This window comes from Malaclemys terrapin, chromosome 21 (assembly GCF_027887155.1).
Source record: "Malaclemys terrapin pileata isolate rMalTer1 chromosome 21, rMalTer1.hap1, whole genome shotgun sequence".
In the NCBI taxonomy this organism is placed as follows: domain Eukaryota; kingdom Metazoa; phylum Chordata; order Testudines; family Emydidae; genus Malaclemys; species Malaclemys terrapin.
In genome coordinates this window covers 6,240,728-6,265,269 of record NC_071525.1, presented here as the reverse complement: position 1 = coordinate 6,265,269, position 24,542 = coordinate 6,240,728, and the positions used below count along the sequence as shown (strand labels likewise).

General features: G+C 50.4%; 1 protein-coding gene and 1 long non-coding RNA gene across 2 annotated transcripts in view; one reads left to right on the top strand and one right to left on the bottom strand.

Annotated features, from left to right (window-relative positions):
• Positions 1 to 6,056, top strand: part of LOC128827203 (uncharacterized) — a 28,713-nt gene extending 22,657 nt beyond the window's left edge. Inside the window, exon 3 of the long non-coding RNA XR_008442944.1 lies at positions 4,882 to 6,056. This is a non-coding gene — a long non-coding RNA (uncharacterized LOC128827203). The remainder of the gene's footprint in view (positions 1 to 4,881) is intronic.
• Positions 102 to 24,542, bottom strand: part of VPS45 (vacuolar protein sorting 45 homolog) — a 52,121-nt gene continuing 27,680 nt past the window's right edge. The window contains exons 14-15 of the mRNA XM_054011012.1: positions 21,999 to 22,130; positions 102 to 515 (exon numbers count right to left, since the gene is read on the bottom strand). Of these exons, the coding sequence (XP_053866987.1) occupies positions 428 to 515; positions 21,999 to 22,130 (220 nt within the window). The 3' untranslated portion in view covers positions 102 to 427. The remainder of the gene's footprint in view (positions 516 to 21,998; positions 22,131 to 24,542) is intronic.

Here is a 24,542-nt window from a genome sequence, read left to right as displayed (position 1 = left end):
TGAAAGTTATCGGTGAGGAGCTGGGCTGCAGACAAACAGAGCCAGGGGCTGCGAGAGCCCATCCAACCTTTACTTTGGAGGGACCAACACACACAGGAAACTGGAGATTCTGGGCAGGCCAGTTGTGGTTATGAAGAGACACAGAAGTAGCTGGGTGTTCAAAGGCGCTGGGCACCCACAGGTAACGTTTTCCCGGGATCTACGATTCCGCCACCTCCCTGCGGTTCTTCCATCATGCCCCATTAGAGAGCCGAGCAGGAAGGTAACGCCGAGGATGCTGGGATTCTGGGCATGGCCCGGCGCGGCAGAGGCCATCTTGCGTGTCGTCCAGCAGCAGGACGGACCGCAGGAGCACCCAGCGCTGCTCCGCCGCCACCTGGTCAGTCTGTGGGAGCTCCAGATGGGAAGCGGCGGCGGCCCCCCGCGTTCACCGCCTGCTGCTCGCTCTCGCTGTAACTTGAGAGCTCTCGGTGCCCCGGCCGCGGAACCCAGAGGCTGAAATTTCCTCCAGGAAGCTGCCAAGCAGAGAGTCAAAGTTAGTGGAACCCAGAGCCAGTGTTTCATTCTCCAGGCAGATAGTGCCTGGTTTTGAGCCTTCCCTGAAAGCAACGAGCGCCCTGCAAGCTCCGAGTCTACTCTCAGTACCCCGGGATGTCCCCACCTTGCATGTGGAGAAACTGAGGCACAGCGAGGGGCCGGAACCTGCCCAAGGGAGTCTGCAGCAGAACAAGGGAAGAAGCCAGGAGTCCCAGGCTCCTACGGTCATGCTCAGTCCCCCAGACAATGCCCCACCTCACTAGCAGGTTTCCGCCAGACGTGCTGCTTCCTCTCCAAGGGGGAGGCCTAGAAGAGCCGGGTCAGTGGGCAGAAGGGGGAGAACAGGTGGGCATTGGCAGTTGCTCAAGGTTTGTCTTCACTACGGAGTGCACCCAGGTCTGGGCTTGGCAAGCCAGCCTGTGAGTGCCTCCGCTACTCGTGCATCCCTGGGGCCGGCAGGGACACAGGTTTGGCTCTAGGATTTCTGGGGGTGTCAGAGAGGAGTTATGCAGGGGGAGATCATAGCAGCTTTCTTCCCTCTCCTATAATGGGCCTTGGGGATTTAACCCTGGGCACACTGAAGTGCAGAGTGGGGGTGAGGGTGCACGCACTGCCCACCTGCTTGCATACTCCAAGTACCATGCCAGGCCTGGGGACTGACTGCCCTGACGACCAGCCCGCGGAGCAAAACCCACTGATGCTTTCACTCAGCCCAGCCGTTCAGAATTAAAACAGCAGGGCCCTCCTCCTCCCAGAGGAGGGCTCAGGTCTCTCTCCTCCCCCAGGCAATGAACCACAACACTGCCTGATCAGGGCAGCATTTACTCATCTCCCCGGCTCTGCCCCTGCTCTCCCTTGCCAGGATCCACTCGCTCAAAAAGCCAGGAAGCCACTTGCTCTGGTTTTTCCCGAGCAGCTGCTGGAGCAGAAAGAGGCGAGGGTTGTAACCTCCGGCTAATGCTTCCTTGACATTTCACGCTAGGGGTTGGCGGGGTTCCTGCAAGGCGGGCCCTCTGGCTTCTCACTGCTTCTCAGCTCCCTTGCCAGCCACTCGGCCGGACTCGGACACAATGCAAGGGTCTCTTTACTTCCCGGCATTCACAAGTCTATGCGTTCAATTGAGAGATCATTGGTTTAGATTTAAATCGTGTCCAGACTCCTTGGGAGCCCTGACAATTAATTCAACTGCAAGTCCCATTAGACAGAAGGCCCCAATTTGGCAAAGGGTTTAAGCACGTGCTTAAATTTATCCCTAGTGGGTACGGAGGGGATTGGCAGGGGAGCTTAAGGGAGTTTAGATTCCAAGGGCAGCTGAGTGCCTAAATCTCTTAGGCAATGTTAAAAAGCCCCAGACTTAAGTACACACTTAACTTTAAACATGTGCTGAAAAGTGCCAGTGAAGCCAGTGAGACATCAGCAGGCACCCGAGTGCCTCCAGAGTCCAGGACCATTAAGCCAGGCTCATTACGTGATCACATGCAGATGAGTAATTAACAAACCTGGCCATAAATCAAAACTCTTTCCACTCCCCGACCCCAACACAGCCTTCAGCCTTTCCCCAAACCCTGCCAAACAAAAAGTGTAGGGAGCGCACCCTCATTACTGCATGCCCAGATATCACGATGACGGTATAAGAATTTACACGGAGCAGAGTCTGCAAATCAGTGACCCGCTCCTTGGAGAACCTACCCGCCAGAGGCCAGCTCCTGTGAAACGCACGTGGTTGCCCCCCACAAGCAATCTCTGTGAAAGGAGCTTGCGATGAGAAGGCTAGGGTGGCGTGTTAGTATAATAATCTTCTGGGGAGACGGCGGCTCCCCCTGAGCGCGTGAGTTCAGGACTCCTGGGTTCTACTCAGGGCCGGCTCCAGGCACCAGCTTGTCAAGCAGGTGCTTGGGGCGGCCGCTCCGGAGGGGGGCGGCACGTCCAGGTATTCGGAGGCAATTTGGCGGATGGTCCCTCACTCCGCCTTGGAGCGAAGGACCTCCCGCCGAATTGCCGCCACAGATCGCAATCGCGGGTTTTTTGGTTTTGTTTTTGGCTGCTTGGGGCGGCCAAAACCCTGGAGCCGGCCCTGGTTCTACTCCTGCCCCTGACTAGCACACGCCCTTGGCCCATGACTTCCTCCCTCTGTCTCTCAACCTGCCCAACTGCACAGCAGGGGATAAAAGCTGCCCCTCTCGCAGGTTGCAGAGAGTTGGATTTTCTGAAGTGCTTGGTAATGGCCCGACTCAGGGTAAAACTCCCGTCGGTTTGGACAGGAGCAGAGTTGGGGCAAGGCGGAACACTTTTAAAAGTCCCGCTCTTACTGCCTGCAAAGCGCTGGGAGAGCTGGTTGTGGGCAGGGAATTCACGGTTATCAAGCACATCGAGGCGTTACCGTTGAGCAGTGTTTGCTGTAGTGCCTCGTGCTCCCGGCTGAGATCAGGCCCCACTGGGCCGGGTGCTGCTTCGAGGAGTTGGCAGTTTCACCCCTTCTGTGATCAGACGGTCCGAAGAGGCTGGGATTATCCAAACCCCGAAACGCGCCCCTGCGGCCAGTGTAAAGGTTTGCTCCTGTTGGGAGCATGGAGTCACTTAGCAGCTGGGAGAAGGCGTAGTTGGAAGAGGAGGTTGCAGGGGGTGTGTTAGCAGGAGAAGCAGGGATGTGTGAATGTGGGTGCTTGTTAGAGCCAAACGGAGATTGTCTGCATTAAGGACCCAGTCAGGCAGCTTGACCCATCACAAATCACAGGGAAACTTAATCCGGACGAGCGCACGTGAGCGAGAGGCTAAACCTTAGGAACACATTGGTTTAAATACGTCTCAAAGTGGTTTACGGGTTGAGGCTTTAATTCAATCCCTTCAAGAAAAACAAACCCCCAAAGGATAACGGGCTAAAGCCACTTGCATTGTTTTTGATTCATTGTCGGCTTTTTTCTGGCTCCTGTGGTATCTAGAGGCAGTGTGGTCCAGTGGGGGAGAGCACTGGACCAGGCCTCAGGACACCTGCATTCTGCTTCCAATTAACCCAGCCCATCATAATTAAAGAAGCAGGCATCCCCACCCCAACAGGCCTGGGTTCTGTTCCCAGCTCTGCCACTGAGCTGCTGGATGACCTTTGGCAAGTCACGTCCCTGCTCCGTGCCTCAGTTTCCCCACCCATCTTTTATTACCATCCCTTCGAGGCAGGGCCTGTGTCTGTGCAGCACCTGGCCGATGTGGCCCTGGTCTCAGTAGGGGTGTCTCACACTACACCAATAACTATAGCACCGCGTTGCATCTGGATTGAGGACTATCCTCCCAGCCCCCATATGAGGCAGGGAAGGAGCGTCCTCCCCATTGTACAGACGGGGAACAGAGGCACAGAGAGGGGAAGTGACTTGGCCAAGGTCACAGGGAGTCTGTGGCAGAGCCCGGAACTGAAGCCAGATCTCCTGAGGCCTAGTCTAGTGCCAAGAGCCCCCTTTTACACTCTCTGGAACCCCCCCCCCCACACACACACTTTACAGGTGTGAACTACAGGGCAGACATGGTATGACTCTTATGCAAAAGCACTCTGCTGCTGGTGGGATCCCATCTCCTACTGGTCATGGAATGGCAAAGGAAAGAGAATACCCACCAGCCGCTAACACCGCGGCAAGCAAGCAACTTAATTTTGTTCACACAGCACCTTCCAGCCAAGCATCTCAAAGCCCTTTACAGACAATTCATTCAGACTCACCACCTCACTGTCAGTTGGCTTTCATTGCCCGGAGAAACCTGAGCTACTCCAAGAAGTAACTTGCCCAAGGTCACATGGCAGGCAGTAGCAGAGGTGTGATTAGAACCCAGGAGTCCGGCCGACCAAGTCCCTTGCTCTGATCTTGAGACAACACTGCCCCCAGCGTAGGTAAGGCAGGAGAAGAATCGCATGACTGGGTTGAAGTGCTGAGCGGGGAACACACCCCTTTAGCCCTGTATGTCCGCACGAGCACAGATGCGGCCAGAGGCCGAGCCGATGTAGATCAGTGTTGCCCCGCTCAAGCCAATGGACTGACACCAGCTGGAGATCTGGCCCCACCGACTCCAATGGAGTGATGCCCATTTACACCGGCTGGGGATCTGGCCCGGCACAGCCTTTGTGAAGCAGCTCGAGTTTTGAAAACAAAAGGGACGCCCCCCTGTAAGATCTAATCAGGACCTGGGCTGCATGGAGGATGGTTACGCACGCAATGTTCTACACCGTTACCAGGCTCTGGGTTGATTCATTCCCTCAATGCGCTGATCAAGTTACTTTCAGTGTTAAAGTCCCTTTAAAAAAAATAATAATCAGGTGACACTGCAAAACAAAATTCCTGTGAAATGTTATTTCCCCCAAAATAGATCGTCAGAATCCGGGGCTGCCTGCCAAGGTGGTGAATCATGAGGCTTTGAAATCAAGCACCGAACCAGATGCAAATGCCTGCACCATTTGAAGCCCTGCATTCTGCAGCGGGTAACGTCCCGACTGACGGCGAGGAGAGCCGGGCCCGCGCACGCGGTGGCCGCTCAGTTCTTTGAATGCAGCTGTAAAGTTCCGCCTCCCCGTTTTATTTTTAGGTATTAAAGGCAGCAGATGGAATCCATAACAAAACCACAGGGAATGACTTGCTTTTCAGTTTAAAGGGGACTCTTGCTCGTTAGCTTTATCCCCAGGAGCTGGATTGACAGCCTTAACTCGCCTTCATGCCAAAAGGGGCCAGAACTGGCCCCTTGGGAATCTCCCCATGGAGTGACCCTCCCCAATTAGAGTGGAGCTGATGAGGGTCCTGCTCCCAGCCCCCGCAACAGAGGGTGGATCAGGGGCACAGCTACCGTGCAGTGTGCTGTAGCTATCCTCCACTTCCCTGGGGAATCCGAGAGCAACTCGGAGCAGCCTTGAGGTTGCTCTAACTCATACTCCAATTTATACGGGAGGCCAGGTGGGCCTCTGCCCAGACCAAGAATACAAGGAGCACAAAGGAGTCGTGAAGCCCCAGCTACAGGAACAAAGTGACTGAGAAGCAGGCGCCTGTATCTATAAAGATCAGAAGCCCAGTAAAGATCAGGAAGCCGAGAGCTGGGCAAAGCTCTGCCCAGTTCACGTACCCCTAGCCACACGTTTACTCCTACATCCATGTAGCTAGCACGGGTAACCAGCCGCCAGCTGCATGTTTAAAACCACATTAAGCACCAGATACTTCTTGTATCCACGCAGCTCGAGCTATGGGAGCTCTGCTGAGTAGGGACACCCTGGCTGGGGAATGGCACATGGAAAACAACAGGGCTATTCCTGTAACTGGGTAACTGGGTCACCCTGTACATTCCCTGGGATTAGCCGCAGCAGGATTGTGCTTAACCTGCGCCCTGGACCCGTTGGCTCCAAAGCCGGATGTTCCTACCACTCCTCTCTCTCTCTCCTCTTTTTAACCAAATATCTGTTCTTTCCCCGCCACCTCCGGCAGCCCTGAAACTCTACCAGTCCAAAGCACACAACTCTCCAGTGCTGGAAAACAGCCTTACGGCTCCCTAGCAAAGGGTCACCCCTCCCTGTGAATTTCGTTAAGGGGGGGGGGGAAATGGCTCTCTCCACCCGCAGCCCAAGGAAAGGGAGGGGGAAGGAACGGTGATGGCAGACCAGGGTTTTAACTGCCCTGGTGCAGTTTCCTCTTCCTGAGGTGCTAGGCAAGGTCTGAGAGCTGCAGGGTGTGGGCAGGTTTGCACAGAACAAGCCAGCAGAGAAATTGGTCAGGTGGGCGTGGCGGAATTGAACAGGTGACTCAGTAGGGGGCGCTCTTCCGTCCCAGTCAGAACTGACCCCAGTGGCCCAGCATGGGATTAGGGGGTGCTGTGCTGTGCTGCAGGACAGGGCGTGGGGGAGTCACTCGTGGGGGGCTCTCTTTGGAGTCAGTGCGGACTCCAACGCTTGAGCATAGAGGTACGATGGAGCTGGAGATGCAGATTTTTGGAAATGAGGGAAAGCCATTAGCACATAGATGGGAACAATTCTAGGGAATTTCAGTATGAGACAGGACATTAGACTCCAGCATCCTGGCCAAATTCCATGTCAGGGAACTCCATTCTAGTGGACTTCTCCCCCATTTCAATAGTGTACCACATTTCACTGCACACTCAACACTGTTGAACAGCATTGCAGGTGGCTGTTAAACAGCTGCCACGTTCCACCCCAGAGGTGGCTGCCTTTCAGTGACGAGCGAAGGACTCTTGTGTACATGATAGAGATACAGTTTTAGAATCCTTCAGGATGGGAAGCAGTAGATAAAGACCAAGACATTTTCCTGACAGCTCTGGACTTATTCTGTTGAACGGATTCGCCCCGAATCATGCAGGCAACTGCAAAGATTGTTAAGATCGAAATTCAGGACTGGAACCATGCCAGGCAGGGACATTTGCCTGCACAGTAAATAAAATTAAATTAAAAAAAAAGACTAAATTATGTATATATATAAAAAGAGGATCTGCCATTAATACCCCAAGCTTTTCAGCCCTTCCATTACTGTTCATTATGCTAAAGAAAGAAGCAGATGGGAGCTCGAGTCAGAGGTTTATATTTAGCAAGTGGTTCCACCAACGGGTAGATACAGCGAAATTGCCTTGAACCTAATCTTCAATGTAGGCCTGCTATAAAAGAATTTCATTAAGTGGACAGATGTGGCAGGTCGTCCCTCATACACCAGGTCTATCTTTACGGTGAGTCACTGCCTGGTGTTCTTCACGCCCAGAACATGGCCACAAAGGCCCTTTTACCTTTTTGATAAGTCATAAGGGTATTTTTAAGCAGATCTGCCAGCTGTAATTTAAAAACAAGGGAGGTAGCCCGTCTGATTTTATTATGAAGACATGGAAAATTCCTTAACAGGTATTTATACCCTGCTAGTGTTTTCCATCAGAGGCTCTGAAAGCATTTTACAGTCATGAATTTTCAGCTTTGTGGGGAGATGAGTGAATATGATCCTCTGTTTACAGGCAGGTTAACTGAGCCACAGAGAGGATAAAGACCTGGTTTGCACTAGACTCACAGAACTGGAAGGGACCGCGAGAGGTCATCTAGTCCAGTCCCCTGCACTCGTGGCAGGACTGAGTATTATCTAGACCATCCCTGACAGGTGTTTGTCTAACCTGCTCTTAAAAACCTCCAATGATGGAGATTCCACAACCTCCCTAGGCAATTTATTCCAGTGCTTAACGGCCCTGACAGTTAGGAAGTTTTTCCTAATGTCCAACCTAAACCTCCCTTATTGCAATTTAAGCCCATTGCTTCTTGTCCTATCCTCAGAGGTTAAGAAAAAATACATTTTCTTTCTCCTCCTTGTACAACCTTTTACAGTCTTGAAAACTGTTACCATGTCCCCTCTCAGTCTTCTCTTTTCCAGACTAAACAAACCCAATTTTTCCAATCTTCCCTCCTAGGTCATGTTTTCTAGACCTTTAATCATTTTTGTTGCTCTTCTCTGGACTCTCTCCAGTTTGTCCACATCCTTTCTGAAATGTGTCCAGTTCTGGGTGCCACAATACTCCAGTTGAGGTCTAATCAGCACGGAGCAGAGCGGAAGAATTACTTCTCTTGTCTTGCTTGCAACAGTCCTCCTAATACATCCCAGAACGATGTTTGCTTTTTTTGCAACAGCCTTGCACTGGGGACTCATTTAGCTTGTGATCCCCAATGACCCCCATATCCCTGCTGCAGTTCTCCTTCCCAGGCAGTCATTTCCCATTTTGTATGTGTGCAACTGATTGGTCCTTCTACATGGAAGGAAACTGGGCATGCATGACTCCAGCTGAAGTCAAGGGGATCTGTAGCAGGGCAGTGCTACTACCCCGCATTGTACAGGTGGGGAAACTGAGGCACAGAGAGACAACAGCGACTCCTTCAAGGTCGCATGGGAAGTCTGTGACAGAGCAGGGACTGGAACATGCATCTCCTAGCTTGGGAGTTGGAGCGCCAACCACTGCACCATCTGCCCTAGTTCTGCACTGATACTCAGTCTGAAGGTCACACATCGGGCTGAATTCTCCTTTCCACCAGAGCGATATAACCAGGCCTTAGTGCAATCAAGAATCAGTCCCCCTCCTTTTAGACTTGTGCTGATGACTTGCCAAGGTGGTGAGCACGGACACGAGCCAGGTCACAAAATAAGGCAGCAACACAACCCTCAAGATACTACAGCGAGGAGTACGCTGCAAGTACCCGAACAGAGCCGAGCCCCTAAGCTTCCAGACCTCTGCTCTAAACACTAGACCACAAAGAACGAGTCCTCTACAAAACTCACACCCCTAGGTGTGGCTATGTCCCTGCCCAGCTGATCTATGCGCACAGCCCCTGATTCAACATACAGCAGAGCTCTCGTGTGACCCAGCCATTGGCATCTCTGCAGGCCAAGACATCTTCTAGTGTCGCCTCCCTGCGATGGCTTTCTGGCCATGCGTAGCTGCACAGGCCAAGCCAGGAGTTACCCCTTGGAGTTTAGTGCTATGGTTACGCTCATAAACTGGGCATGTGTCCACATCTCTCGGACACTATGGTAAGTTCTGCATATCTCAAAGACGCTGATCAGATGCGACGCGATGCCCCTCCCATGGGAATATGGGGCACTTCTTCATTAAGGCAATTCCAAAATAATAATAATAAAAAACAAAAATGAGCTGTTATTATTTTGCGGCATCCCAGGATAAAAAAAAAAAAAAAAAAAAAAAAAAAAAACCACACAGGCCTGCCAGCACTCAGAACCCCCGCCAAGCGACACACCCTGTGATACGTACAGAGCGCTCCCGATCTATCATTCAGGAGAGGAACACGTGAAGCAGCGAGGCGGGCAGAGGAAGGGATGGAGACAAACCCACCGGGTTGGAAGAAGCTGCAGTCTGACTCTGCGCTACTAGATATCAGCGGAAACTTTAACGCTGCTGAATGCTTCTCGCCCTGGAGAAACGCTACTGGCACCTGCTGCTGGAGTCAGAACCGCTCCGGGCAAACCACCCAAAGAGAAAAGCGGCTTTCTTTGAACTTCGTCGATAAGGCCTTGACCAGTGACTAAGGCGCTGGGATGCAGGGGGATTCTGTCAAGCCCAAGCTTGAATTTCAAATCCATTGCAGGCAGGGTGTTGAATTCCACACAAAAGGAGTAGGACGCTGATCATTTACCAATGGAAGGAGCCTGGGCCAAGCCCATGTGCTGTCCCAGTGGAGGAAGGTCACATGGAGGAACAGATGTCCTGAAAGGTCCCAATTAAATTTTAAATGGGAAACGCACCCTATTCAGAGCTAAGTTACCGCTCTCTCTGTGTGCGCTCAGGCCTAATCCAAGCGGACGCTTTAATGTTTAAATAGCTCCAGGCTCTACAGAGGAGCTGTTGCTACAACACTAATGCGGCTAACGTTGCAAATGTTTTAAAAGAAAGGGCAGGGTGCTGGAGAAACCCGACCCAGCGCTTTGCCAGCAAGGGCGAGCGCAGGGATGGCAGAGCACATCTTAAAACTGCTGCAAAATGACATTTGCTGCGAACGGACTGTGCAGGAGACAGGGATACTCGGGACTCAATTCTGTGCAGCAGGCGGCTCCTTCAATGCCTGTTAACACTCAGCCTCTCTTAGGAACACTAAGTACTTCACAGGATCAGGCCCCGTGGCCCCTGGATTCCAACCCTGCTGAAGCGGAGAGGGGTCCTATTGATTTCAGCAGGCTTTGCATCAGGCCTTAAGGGATAGATTTCTAGGAGCCTAGCTCCCACTAAAGTTAGAAGATTTTATCTGCCGTTTTAGTAGCATTAAGGCCCGAGGGCCTCCAGGTTGGTAATATTCTAGCAAACAACCCCCCTGTTCCTTGTCGAATCACGGGCATTTCATTCATTTGCAAGGATGGACTCGATTAGTGGAACTTGTCACATTTTTGAAGTGTAATTTACTGACATGGAATTCCTTGGAATGCATGCTGCAGTGCCACACACACACACACACACTTCGCTCACTGTGCATGTATGGATATATACACAAAGTGAGCAAAGTATAGTGTGTGTGTGTGTGTGTGTGTGTGTGTGTGTGTGTGTGTGTATATATACACACACTCCCCTCCCCTCCCCGCTCCGCCCAGCCAGATGCTCATTCACACTACGATTCCTTTACGTTACACACAGATTTTTGCCCGCTTTAAGGTCCCTTTACACTGCCAAAGTGGAGCAAAGGGGCCTTAATGCCAAGGAGAATAAAGGCTCCCACGCTGCAAAGCCGCCATTCCCCATACCTTCGGCTTACGCCTATACATCGTACAACGCACGGGGTATTTTAAACAAACATCACAAAGATACGCACCACAACACCACAACCAGCTCCAAAAGCGCATTTGTCTCCTGCTTAGTTAAAAACAACCAAGAAAGCAGAATGGCTCCCCCTGCCCCGTAGACACAGCTGTTGATCAGGGAGTGTAAGTTGGACAGTAAGGACAATGAAAGCGGAGAATTAACATGCTCACGCTGGCTGCTCAGAGTATTAATATAAAAATCTCTTTGTTTATTGTGAGCGATCAGCCCTAATCCAGGAGGAATAACAGATAGTTCATTACAGGGAGGCCGGTGGATTACCAGAGGAGTCAGAATGTGATGGAAATACAATAAAACCCTGGGAAGGCTTCCTTGTATTAAACAGCTCGGTCACAGCCTTCGATCCCACTGCACTTTGTTAAAAGCCTCCTCTTCATGTGCAGTCAGTGAGATGGGGGTGAAGTGGAATTGTCTAGGTCAGGGGTTCTCAGCCTTTTTCTTTCTGAGCCGCCCCCGCCACCCCCCAACCTGCTGTAAAAACTCCAAGGCCCACCTGTGTCACAACAACTGCTTTTCTGCATATAAAAGCCAGGGCAATACCAGCCCCCCTGAAACCTGCTCACGGCCCCACAGGGGGCCCCGGACCCGTGGTTGAGAACCACCGCTCTAGTGCACAGATATCACAAAGAAACCCCAGGGGATAGATATGTGTCTGATTCCCTCAATAATTAATAATGAGGAATCTGCCTTGTTTGAAGTTTGGGCTCAGGACAGTAACTGGAGGAAAGTCTCTGGCCTGGGTTACGCAGGAGGTCAGACAAGAAGATTAGAGGTTCTCTTCTGGCCATAAAAATAAACCAATCTACAAACCTCACATCCTGGGATTTCTAAGGTTTTTCCTGGGACTGGGAATGGCTGAGCCATTACAAACATTGACTCTATCTCCCCTTGTAAGTACTCTCACACTTATTATCAAACTGTCTGTACTCGGCTAGCTTGATTATCACTTCAAAAGTTTTTTTTCTCTTAATTAATTGGCCTCTCAGAGTTGGTAAGACAACTCCCACCTGTTTATGCTCTCTGTATGTGTGTATATATATCTCCTCAATAGATGTTCCATTCTATATGCATCCGAAGAAGTGGGCTGTAGTCCACGAAAGCTTATGCTCTAATAAATTTGTTAGTCTCTAAGGTGCCACAAGTACTCCTGTTCTTCTTTTTTTGGGATTTCTAAGTAAGTTGCAAATATTTACACAAAAAAAGCGATGAATCCAAAAGGATCTGAAATTAGAACCGTTTGCCCTTTTCTCCGGAACAGATCATTAACAAATCCCCCAGACTCTTTAGAATGGAGCCGCTGTGGTGCCATAGGACGACATGGCTTTAGGGTTCTGTTCTTGCAGGGTCAATAATGCTCAGGAAATTTACCAGGTCTCGCCAGATTTAATATATAAAGTCCATTAGTAAATAATCTTACATTGCCGTGGTGCTTTTTGTCTGAAAGGCTCCTGAAGTTTGTAAGGCACTAAAGGAATTACGGAGTCTATTGTCCAAAGGCAAATCACCTCTGGGGTGGAACGCAGCAGTGGCTTTCAATGGACGGCAAATGCTTTGCAACAAGAAAAATGACGTATCCAATAGAGATGGCAGGAGGAATTTCAGGTGGGAATTTCAGCGTTAGCCAAATTTAGCTGCAACACTGGGATTCGCTGAATTGTCTCAAGGGGTCAGACCCTCTATTTAATCTCTCACCTCCAGCAATACAGCTTCTCCTAGCACCATGGGGGGGAACATCGGTTCAGCACGAACCTGGGGAAGAATACCTCCTGCTGTGCTACCTGACCCTCTCCCTGGAGCGTGTCGGATTTTCCCCTCAGAGCTCTCCCATCCAAGTACTGGCCCACGCCCAGCCCGGAATGGTTTATAAGACCAGAGATCACGGCCAAATGCAAAACGACGGGATACCCTGTCAGCCAGCTCCTTTCAATGCATTGCTCACGTTGTTACAGACGTTCTCCCTGTGGCCTCATCCTGTATCACGACGCTTGCAGACATGCTGTAACTACCCAGAAATTCATAGACTGTAAGGTCTAAAGGGACCGTTGCATCATCTCGTCTGACCTTCTGTATAAACCCAGACCAGAGAATGCTTCCCACTTACCCCTGGACTGAGCCCAGTAACTTGTTTGCTGGCAGCTGCTTTAAGCCAACACACCCAGTCTTGATTTGAAGACATCAAGAGCTGGAGACGCCACCACTTTCTTTGGCAGTTTGTTCCAACAGGGACTCTCCCTTGCTGATAACGATTTGTGCCTTATTTCTAATTTGAATGTGTCTGGTGTCAGCTCCAGCCCAGGGGTCTTGCTCTGCCTTTCTCCGCTGGATTAAAGAGCCCGTTAGTACCTGGTACTTTCTCCCTGTGAAGGTCCTCATATTCTAAAGGAGTCACTGCTCAATCTTTTCGATACTCTATCTGGCAGGCATTGTTCCATCACTCAGCCATGGCCTCATCTTCTGAGAACGCCCAGAGGGAGCCAGTTGGTGCCAGCTCTGAAGCGGCTGGCTTTTTGGGAGAGGAAAGCCTGGCCCCTGGGAACTGGTCTGAGACACCAACTCCTTTTGTTTATGTGACACCAAAGAACCATCAGAGAGAGAACTTTCAATCCCTACCAATCCGGGCTGGATCTGAACCGGCGACCTGCAGAGGAACAGGGGCGTGGGAAAGATGTCTGAGCTGCCTACGGCACTCAAGTTCCTACACTATGGGTTGGACCCTTCTGTGCCTTGCACCTTGTGTCAGAATTTACACGAACGAAGAGTGAGTGCAGAGGGGGTGTAGGATGCTGCTACTCTGATCTGGTTTCATTTTACCCCCACCATGCACCGGTGTGAATGACTCTGTAGGGCACAAGAGAAGTGGAAAACCAGACCTTTGTGTATTTGATGGTCATGTTGCCACAGCCACTTCCCTTTACTTTTACATCTAAGCCTCAGATTTTAATTAAAACTATATTTTCTTCATCACGTCACGGCTCCAGTGCACAGCTGGTCATCCACCTCATTCTCTGCAGAACAGGAGTTGTAAAACGTCCGCTCTCCTTTGGAGACTGGTCCAGCTGACGGTATTTCCAACGTAACTGGCTTTTTTCCTCTTCCTAGTTTGCCTGCGATCTTGCCGGATCGTAGGAGTGCCGGAAGTGAGTCGCTTTGCTATCGGCAAGCTACGCATCCACAGAGAGACATTATTCTCTTACCCAGGGTCTCGAGTAATTGTGCTTGGAGTCTTATCCGTGTCCTTGGTAAGCCTCCAGCTCTCCCATCCATGCAGGACAGTTGACCACATGCCGCACGTCAGCAATCTCGTGCAGATTTTTAATAAGAAAAGTCCTGACATTTTGCCCAGACACGACTGTACCCCAGTGCTCTGCAGGTCAGAATCACAGGCCTTTTCAACTCCCTGGACAAAGCCTGCAGCAGCAAAGGCACGGTCCCGAGGCTACACTGCTAGACTAGGAATCGGGAGACCTGGGCTCGGCTCAGGTCACTTTGCCCCTCAATATATCCTTCAGCTTCTGATACTTGACCTTCCTTTGGAAAATGCTTTGAGATCTACGGATGGAGAGCACGGATTTCATCAGCATTACACGGATGCTTGCCTCACCCAGTGGGTGAAAAAGTGCAAAATAAAATAATCGAATTCATGTCCTTTTCAGACGAGGATCCCTGCTAATCCCCATCCAGAGATGTGTGGGCAGGAGCCTGCGAGAACACGACATCCATCTTTTTTCTCTCCTCCTTTGAAATGCAAATGGTGTTACTGCATCCTACCTTTTCTGTAAATAATTCAGAGACGGCGCCAAGTGGCGGTCAGGCGAGAAGGCCTGACATTACTCGGTACAGCAGGAATCTAAGCACTGTAAGGGTGGCTCCAGCACTCGGCTTCTGGGATCCCGTACCAAAAAGACAACGTGCCAGCTGATTTACAAAAACTAGCAGCACTTTGCCTGGAGCTACAAGAACAGTCAGCATTCTGGCATCCTCTCGGGTGATCAGAGCAAAGAACCACTGTCTATATCCTGGTGTAGCATTTTCACTGACAAATTCCTTCTTCTTGACCCTTCAGCGAAGGCCAAATGCTAGATCAGTTTAATATCTGGCGTGCACCCTGGGGACACCCAGGTAGAGAGAGTGCTTAGATACTATAGTGATGGGCAGTGGTATAAATGTCTAAGAGAAGCTTTTCCATCTCTGTGGTTTACCTTCCTCGCAGGGCCCTGGTAATTCTAACACCGTCACTACGGCTAATATAGGTCATCTCTTAGCAAGACTGCTCCATGATTAACTGAATCACGCTAGTCCCTAGAAGTCCCAGCCAGAATCAGGACCCCACTGAGCAAGGCCCAGACACAGAATCAGAGAGGGTCCTGATCTAAGGGTGTGTCTGCACTGCAATCTGAAGTGTGACTGCAGCACAGCTGAAAAAAAAGCAGTTTAGATGCAGTGGAACAGCTGAAGCATGGGCTAGCAATGCAAGTACAAACTCCGGGTTCTGGGCAGCTTGTATGGTGTAGACATACCCTAAACAGACCAAGGGTGGGAAAAGAAACTGAGGCACAGACAGGGCAAATGGCTTGCCCAAGGTCACACAACAGATTAGTGGCAGAGGTGGGAATGGAACCCATATCTCCTGATTCCCAGTCCAGTGCCTTATCCATTGGACCATGTGACCTCTTCTGCCCTCCTCTCGCCTAATCAATACACTGCTGCCAAAGTCCTCTCTAGCCCAACCACGTCACCCCACTCCTCCAAGCCCTTGGCTGACTTTGATCTGTATCAAACAGAAGCTCCTTATCCTCACAACCAGGGACCCTGCCTATGTGTGTGTGCCATCGTGACACATACACACACCCACACACTCTCTCTCTCTCCCCGCCTGCTCCCCAACCCCCAGATGCAGAATCATGCAGCGAGTACTAAAAATGAAGGGGTGACATTTTCAAAAACAAGTAGGTCAGCGGTTCTCAACTTGGGGTTATGGGCTTTGGTGGGGTAGGGTCCGGGGTCACAGCCACCTAAATTGCTAGAAGGGAGACAGTAAAGAGCCTCTGGAGGAAACATCTGGAGAAGTTCCCTCGCTGAGCCAGTGAAACTTTAAGTCTACCATCAAACAGACAGGAAAACCTGGTTAAAGAGCCCTGCCTCCCCTCTGCTCTAGGGACACAGCTAGGAGATGCGGAGCTGTTCAGCAGAGCGTGTTAATGGTATTGCAACGACTTTGCAGAGCCTTTCCAATCCGCGTTGTCTCCAAGTGTTACAATGTACATGTAGTTTAGTTCACTGGTGAATCAGTTACACAGATCCTCTTTCAAGGCAGGGCTCAGCCTTCAATACTGGGTGAAAGTTATACCCGTCAGGAGAGCTCGGCTATCGGTTACGCTCTGCCATTGCTCCGTATTTCATTACGGCGCAAAGGCGGTCAAGCCATCAAGATTTGCAATGGGGCTTCTGTGATAAGGCTAATTTTGCCATTCACCAAAACATCTGATCAGTCTCAGAATGGGGAGACTGGACCTGAGGCAGAAGCTTTTCCCAAAATTTCAAGTGACACAAATTGGGGGTTCTGGGATTATGGCGCCCTTAGAGCTGTTCAACACTTGAGCCTGGTCTCTACTGGCAAAATTACCTCTTGCTGACAACAGGTGTCAGCGACGGGTGCATCGAGACCTGGATTAGCTGCAAATGTAACACAAGATTTTCAGGACCGTTTCGGAAACAGCAATTAAGAGCTGGTACGGGATTCAAACGGAAGTGGGGACAGGACCTCGAGGCAGGTCCTACAAAAACAAATAGCTGCCGTGTGCTTCGAGCACGCTGGCTGAATGGCACCATGCAAGAGCAAAGTGATAGTGGTACAAGAACGAAGAATCGAACATTCAAGAGTGACGAGTCCAAAACATAGTCCCTTGTTCTAAAGTGCACCGTGGATTGTAGCCGAGTTGCTGGGGGGGAAAAAGAGGGGGGTGGGAACTCTGTCATCCTCAGGAGCAAGGCCTGGGATCATATTTTGGACCCATCACCTGCAAGTGGAGTCATGACAGGAAGGATGGTCCAGTGGTAAGGGGGGGAATTCTGCTCAATTCCTAGCTCTGCCACAGACTTCCTGGGTGACCTTGGGCAAGCCTCTTAAACCTCTCCGTGCCTCAGTTTCCCATCTGTACAACAGGGATAACAGCACTGTCCTGCCTCACACGGGTGCGCAGGATAAATACATGAAAGATGGGGAGGCGCTCAGCTACAACGGTGACAGGGCCAGACAAGGACCTTAGCTAGACAATGTCCTTTTAACGGTGCTGTGCGATTGTCCAGGTTATGCAGGTTCTCCAAGCTGGGGAGCACCCTCCAGCCTCCTCCAGCCCTTCTCACGGCTTCTGTTTCAGGGTCATTAAAAAGGAGGGATTCAATTGTAGGCAGCGCATGGCCAAGTACGCCAGTAGCGAGGGGAAGATGTGCAGTGAGGGATCTGCCAGGACTAACTCACTAGCTGGAAAGGCTAAAGTTTCACGTCTCTGAAATAGAAGCCGCCGCCCCCCCTGCCCAGTCTTCTCTGGTAACTGTCTCTGCCCTGCCCCCCCCCCCCTTTTTCCCCATGCACCCTGGGAAGAGCTTATATCAACAGCAACGATGGCACTTGGCAGGCCAGCCCTCTGGGCCTCTGCAAAATGCGGATTCTGGATTGTCATCGTAGTGCTCCCAAGGCGTTACAGGACAGCCTGGGGTATGTGTACACTGCAGACAGGGCATAATTCCAGCTTGGGCAGAAGTCCGTGTGCTAGCTCTGCTCGAGCGAGGGCGGTACAAAGAGTGGCACGACAGCCCTGGGAGCAGCTTGGACTAGCCGCCCGAGTACGTACCCAGGCTCTTAGATGGCGCCGTACTCTGGCAGCTAGTCTAGGCTGCAGCGTGGACACCGCCATAGATGTAGGCGATTAAGCTCAGGCCACGGCCAACCTCCTAGAGCGAGGAGCTTAGCCACAGGCCTCCAAGAGTCATAGACCAGGAGTTCTGTTCCTGGTTTTAATACTGACTTGCCATTAGCCTAGGGCAACACCTCCCCCCCACCCCCTTCTCATCTGTAAGGCAGGGATAGTTACTACTTACTTCAGAGAGTCCCCCCCTGGGTAAGGAAAGGCTCCCTGTTCAGCACCACGCTAAGTAGATGCTTAACTCCGACAAAGCCAATGGGAATTCAGCACACGTTTAAAGTTAAGCATGTGACTAAGTGCTTGGCTGAGCAGGAATGAACTTAAGCAGATGCTTAAATGCTTTCCCGAACCAAGGCTGCTGGGAGAGGCAGTATGATTTAATTAGCCTGGCATTTTCCAAGGGGAGTTAAGTGCCTACCTCCTTTAAGCTCTTGGGGGAGAATCACAGCCTCCAGGTGTGTAAAGCGCTCTGAAATGATCTGACGGACGATGTTATAGAAGCAGTAGTATTAGGTTAGCTTCAATATTAAACAAGCCACTGCTGAGAACATTTTCCGGGTTCAGGCTCTTTTTTCCAAACTAGAGATCTATAGGGTGTGGGTTTTACTTTGTTTCTCTGATTTGGGGGCCCAGGCTGCTTATGGCATCTATCGCCTCTAAACATTCCTGGTGAATAGCCACCAGGTGGGAGGGCTTTGACCCAGTTTCCAATCCTGCAGGAAGCTGTCTTTCAGCTTGGAAATGGATCTAAACAACCACAGGTGCATTGCCGGCCTCTGCGCCACACCCTGGGGTTTCTTGGCTTGCACAAGCTCTTGCATTTGGGAGGGAATGTGCGTTCGGCTGCTTGCTGGGAGTTAGAGGAAATGGAACACCAGGAAACTGGTTTTCAAAGTGATTCAGGGGCAATGGAGCCAGTTTACAGGCCGGGTGCATCTTTCCAATTTTAGCAATTCCCTTTTTCCTGAGGGCCTATTGGACAAGGAGCAGTGAGCAGGACTGCAAAGTACTTTATCTTTCAGTTTCTAGCAATGCCGTTTAGCCCAAAGGCTAATCCTGGAGAGGGGGGAGGGATGAGACTGGAAAGCTAGCTAGTTTGGGTAGGGTTTGGTCACAACGTGGGCTAATACACACTCGCCTTTGTAGCCCAGTTCATAAGAGCCACTTGCATCTGGACTGGTGTCCAATTTGAGGGCTTTATTAACTGAAGGAAAAACTAACCGATTTCAGAGCGGACACTGCTGCACATATGTGAAAAAATATGTTTGGTGGGAGTGGGGGTGAAAGCCACTGGATCGTGCAATACGATACAAATTATTGCCGTGCAACCTGAATATATCTCGCGGGAGACGGAATTAGGATGAAGGTGCAGAAATGAGGCATTTAAAAGTCCAGCATAATAGGTATGGTAGCAAATATGCGTCTATATGGCCTAAAAACCAAGCCACTTTATTATCTCTGCCTATACATACACTCTACATTTGAACTCCGGCCTTAGAGGCACAGATCCTGAGGCCATGGTGGCCATCTAGTCTGGGCTCCTGTATAGCACAGGCCAGAGAACTTCCCCAAATTAATCCCTAGAGCAGAACTTTTAGAAAAACATCCAATTTTGATTTGAAAATGGGCAGCGATGGAGAATCCCCACGACCCCTCGGGAAAATGTTCCAGTGGTTCATTAGTCTCACCATTAAAAGCGTGCACCACATTGCCAGTCTGAATTTGTTTAGCCTCAACATCCAGCCATTGGTTTGTCAGACCTTTCTGATTGAAGAGCCCCCATTATTAAATATTTGTTCCCCCTGTTGAAACTTAGAGACTCTGATCAAGTCCCCCCTTCGCCTTCTCTTTGTCAAGCTAAATAGATTGAGATCCTTGAGTTTATCACGATCAGGCTTAGTAACAGAGGTACTGGGAGCATAAGCTTTCGTGGGTAAGAACCTCACTTCTTCAGATGCAAGTCTTGCATCTGAAGAAGTGAGGTTCTTACCCACGAAAGCTTATGCTCCCAGTACTTCTGTTAGTCTCAAAGGTGCCACAGGACCCTCTGTTGCTTTTTACAGATTCAGACTAACACGGCTACCCCTCTGATACTCAGTAACAGAAAGATCAAAAAAGTGTTCAGGAGTCTAACTTTTTATAACATACTCCATTAAGTGGATGTACACACACCCACCCATTAGGCTCTCTTATAAAGCTGTGTGAAACTTACGTAAGGAAATCCAAGTGAAGCCAATTACACATTCAAAAACTTGAATCGAGGCCATGAACCTCTGCCATGGTGCCTATATGAAAATGGTCCACTTAATAGCTTGAGGGTCAGATGGGGTAGTTGGCATTTAGTTTAAATATTTATTGGGCTAATATTGCAAGTGAGAGAGAGAGAGAGAGAGTGAGAGTGAGTGTGTGTGAGTGTGATAAATTGAATGTACCCAAATGGATCCCTCCACAGGCTTTGATGTCGTTTAGACTGCAAGCTCTTCTGGAGGGGGACTGTTTCATCCTGTGTGTTTGCACAGAGGATAGCACAATGGAATCCTGATCTAGGCACTACCAGAACAGAACTAACAGTGATAGAGGCTCACAAACTTTTCGGAAAACTTGGTCCAGCTGGTGAACAAACCTGGGACAGATTTATGGCTTCAGCAGTCCGTCCAACCTTGTGGGTTGGATGGCTGGACCCAAGAGCAGACGTGGGTCCTTGGGGCATGGGGGCGTGCACTGCAGGCCAGTTAGAGTGTCTATGAGAACGTTAACACTCAGGAATTGCAGAATGTGAGGCAGAGATTTTCAAAGCTGTCTAGGGGATTTGGACGCTCCACTCCCGTTCATTCTAAACAAGTCCCATTTGCCCAAAGCCCTTAGTCAGCTTTGAATATTGCAGCCTGAATGTTTAAATGTAACATCGCCTTAATGATACGGTTTGCATTTACGTTTAATGAGGTCTAAGCCTCCCCTCCATCCATCCCTACAGAGCAGAGTGGGCCTGTTAAGTTCAGAGCAGCTGTTGGACAACTCCAGGGACTGCCCCAGCTCTTAGATTTCACCACATTTTCTGATAGAGCACATGGGATGGATTCAGGTCACCTGTCACATTCCTTCTAACTTTACCCTCCTGTTCCCAATCAACTGATTGGCTACTGGCCAAGGAGACTTAATTATGAAAGGGGAGAGAATGGGATATTTGGAGGGATGTGGAGGAAGAATTGAAAGAATTCTTGGTTCTCTGCTTAGCTTGCAGCTGGCATGGGAGAGAAGGAAGTACTCCCGTCTGTTCCCCCGCCCCCTGGCAGGAGGTGGTACAGATGTATGGTCTAATTTCCCCCTTATTAGGATAACTGAATCCTGACTTGGATGCTTTGATCAGCACATAGGCCTGTGAAATGGTGCCCATGTTTGGAAACTGGGCTCGTAAGTTTCGTCAGCTGAACACATCACACAAGTCCCAGTTGTTTTCTGGAGAACGCAAGATGGTAGTCGTAGGAACTAACAGGGAATTTTAGGATTGATCACCAGCTTCCATTGCTGTGGAAATGCTATGCCATCGGCACTGCCCAGCACAAACCCACTAAGAAATTAGTTGCTTGGAATGTTTCAGGGGCGGCACCGGCAACATAGAAGCAAAGAGAATTAAGGGTGATCAGCACACCCAAGAGTCTTGCAGGATCAAGCCTGCACAAATGACTCATCTCCTAAGGGAGGAGATTGAGGTGCATGGTGGGTTGGGAATGAAAGCTCCTTTCGTAAGAGAGGAATGCGAAGAGCAGTCGGTACTGCGCGGATCTGCAGAGATTGCAAGCACAGAGCTGCTTCCGATCTCACTTACACCAGTGGAACCCAACTGACCTCAGCAGATTCACTGCTGATTTATGCCGGAGCGACTGAGAGCAGAATCAGGCGTGTGGTCTGGATTTCCGGGCATTCCCTTACCTTCCCATTCATACTACAGTGGGCAGCAAATTCAAAGCAGGAGAAACTATGCACATACGCCTCTCTGTACCCAGAACTTTTATCTTTGACTTTCCAGTTCCTTATACCTTCAGCCTGACAATCTCTCCCAGAGCCAACAAGGCATTGGGGCGACACCTAGCAGGCAGGGTGGTTAGACCAGAGATCTGACTATTCAGCGGTGCCCTGGGGCGCTGAAATTCTCCTCTGTGTCACAGATCTAGACTCAGATCAACCATTTTCAAACCCATGGGACAGGGCTCCGGGCGTCGTTACCTTTTCGTGTTGTGGATGGTGGTCCCGCCCAATACGATCCGGACCCCAGGGGTGCTGCGGTTAAGGTTATACACAGTTAACGCTTCTTCATAGGTTGCTCCTCCAATGATAAACACAATAATATCTTGAGGCCTGCAATGAAAAGGGAGCGCTCTTGAAACGGAGCAGGACAAAGCATTAGACAACACAGCCTAGGGCTAAATACTGCCCTGGCCAAGGACACGGATTGAGCAAGCCAGTGGATATTCCCTATAATGGAAGGTCCGTGACGTACAGGGCCCTGGAGGGGGCAATGATGCAGTAGCACATAATGTGGCATTTAAACAAACACGTACACAATGTGCTAACGGTTCTGAAAAAGCAGTAGCACCTCGAGCGACGCCCAGGCAGGATCTGTATTCCGCCCGGGCTCCGCCGTGACACATCCACCAATGTTTAATGCATGAGCATGACCCTGCTGGGGCTGTTAAATTAAAATCAATTTAGGAGTCAAATGAGGGCAGCGACCCGTCTTGGTTTTGGCTCGAATCAGCTGCAGTCTTTCTGGCTCATTACGGAATCGGTGGGATTAGGCCTAGTTCACCTCGGAGATTATAATCCCTAAGGAGCCTAGGAACACAGGATTTTGCAGGGAAGTCGCAGGGCTGGGCTGCCTTCACCTGGGTACATGCAGAGACAGACACATGGCCCTGAATATTTTGACTTCCCCAAGAAAGCCAGCACCTCGATCTCTTCCTCCTCACCCCCCCTACCCCATTTCTCACCCCCCCCACCAAGTCACCCAGTTGGCTCAGAGGTACAAGAAGTTGGCCCTGGCTCGTGAGCCACCTTTGCTGTCGTATAAAAGATCTGTGAACCCTGGAGTGCACTGCGTGGGTTCTACAGGATACGGTGCTGTGCATCCTCTCGGGCGACTCCAATAATGTCCCTTGCGGAGTCCGAAAGCATCTCTTGACAGGGCAGCTAAGTCTTGACACAACCTCCTGGTTCCCTTGCTGCTGTGCTCTCTAACCCCTCAAGCTGGTTCTCTGTTCTGCAGCCAGGTATTCTCTTAGACCAGAGCGGCTTGCTTCAACAGTCGGAATCGCAGCAATTCGTCTGCATGGGCCACGCTAGCTCCTGGTCAGAAGCAAGGCCCAAACTGTCAGAAAGTAGTTTTGAGTATAAGGTGCCCAGAATCTGGCAACTCAAGCCAGATTTTAGAAGTTCTTGGAAGCTGCGGGTAGTTGGCCCATCTGAAAATCAGATCCTGGATGCCAAAACTTTAGGTGCCTAATATTACAGGGCACTTGGGAAAACATGGTTCTCCGAGTTACGTTAAACAGAGAAATTGCTTCCTGAGGCATTCAACAGACTTCAACACAAGTTTCATCTGCAGTCAGTGTATAATCTTAGCTTCAGCTGTGTAGCTCTCTCAAAAGGACAGGGTTTTTAATCAGAGAGGAGTCCCTTGTAGAAAAGGCCTGAAAAGGTACATGAACACGCCAGCCTGGCTGTTCCACACTTGAGCTCTGCAGACGCAACGGTGCGATTTATCATGCAGATGTTTTGGGCCGTCAGTCGGGAGCAGTTATACGGTGGGAGAACTCTTGGGATTTCAGCCGCACAGCGTACGGAGCATTCACAACATTCCCAGCGAGCCAGGATTCTGTGCAGCGATCGCTCCCCCAAGAGTCACAGAGTCCCTTGAACAAAAGCAAGCTGTGAAATCTTCTGCACTGCAGCCGGAAGATAAGCAGGTTATATACAGCGACTGCATGTTCAGACTGTGCAGGTTCAAATGTTTCACTACAGCAGATGACAAAATTTCTACGCACGAGCAAGGATGCGAGTCACTGAGCCAGCCCTGGAGGATGGAGACTGCTGGGCCGTGGCTTTTAGCTGGGTTCAGACATGCCTCTTTGGAAACTGCATGCAAATTTGCCCAGCTCTTTTGGGGATGGAGGAGGGGGAAATCGAATAAACCATAGTTTGCTGTATTGGGGAGTAATTCTGAATCCCTCTTCAAGACCCAGTTCTGCTGTGATGCCTAGGAGAGATCAGCCAAATCACTGATGGCTAGAAAGAGGGGCCAGTGGCACCAGTTGACAATGTACTTTATAATAATTGAAAGAGGGTGTGTGTGGGGGGGTGTGTGTGCGTGGGACTGCAAGGTTAATAGATAAAATCCCTACTTTATTAGAGAGTTGGAAGTGTGGTTGCAGGATACAGCACACTGGGAATCAGGACTTCGGGCTCTATTCCCAGGTCTGCTAGCGACCTGCTGTGTTACTCCCGGGCTCTTTTGGGAAGTAGGTATAACACCGATCTGCTATGGGGGTCACAGTGGTGATGTCTCACAAATCCCAACCAGCCAATTACATCTGTTAAATTGAACTAGTGACTGTAACTGGATCAGTAAAGCAACAGGCAAACAAAAGAAGCCATTTAGCAGAGGGAGACAGTCCCTTCGTTACAAGCGCCACCCACCCCCACTTCATCCACGGGGTCGGGCTCCAAGCAGCTCCAGCTCACAAGGCCTAAGGCAGGGGTCGGCAACCTTTC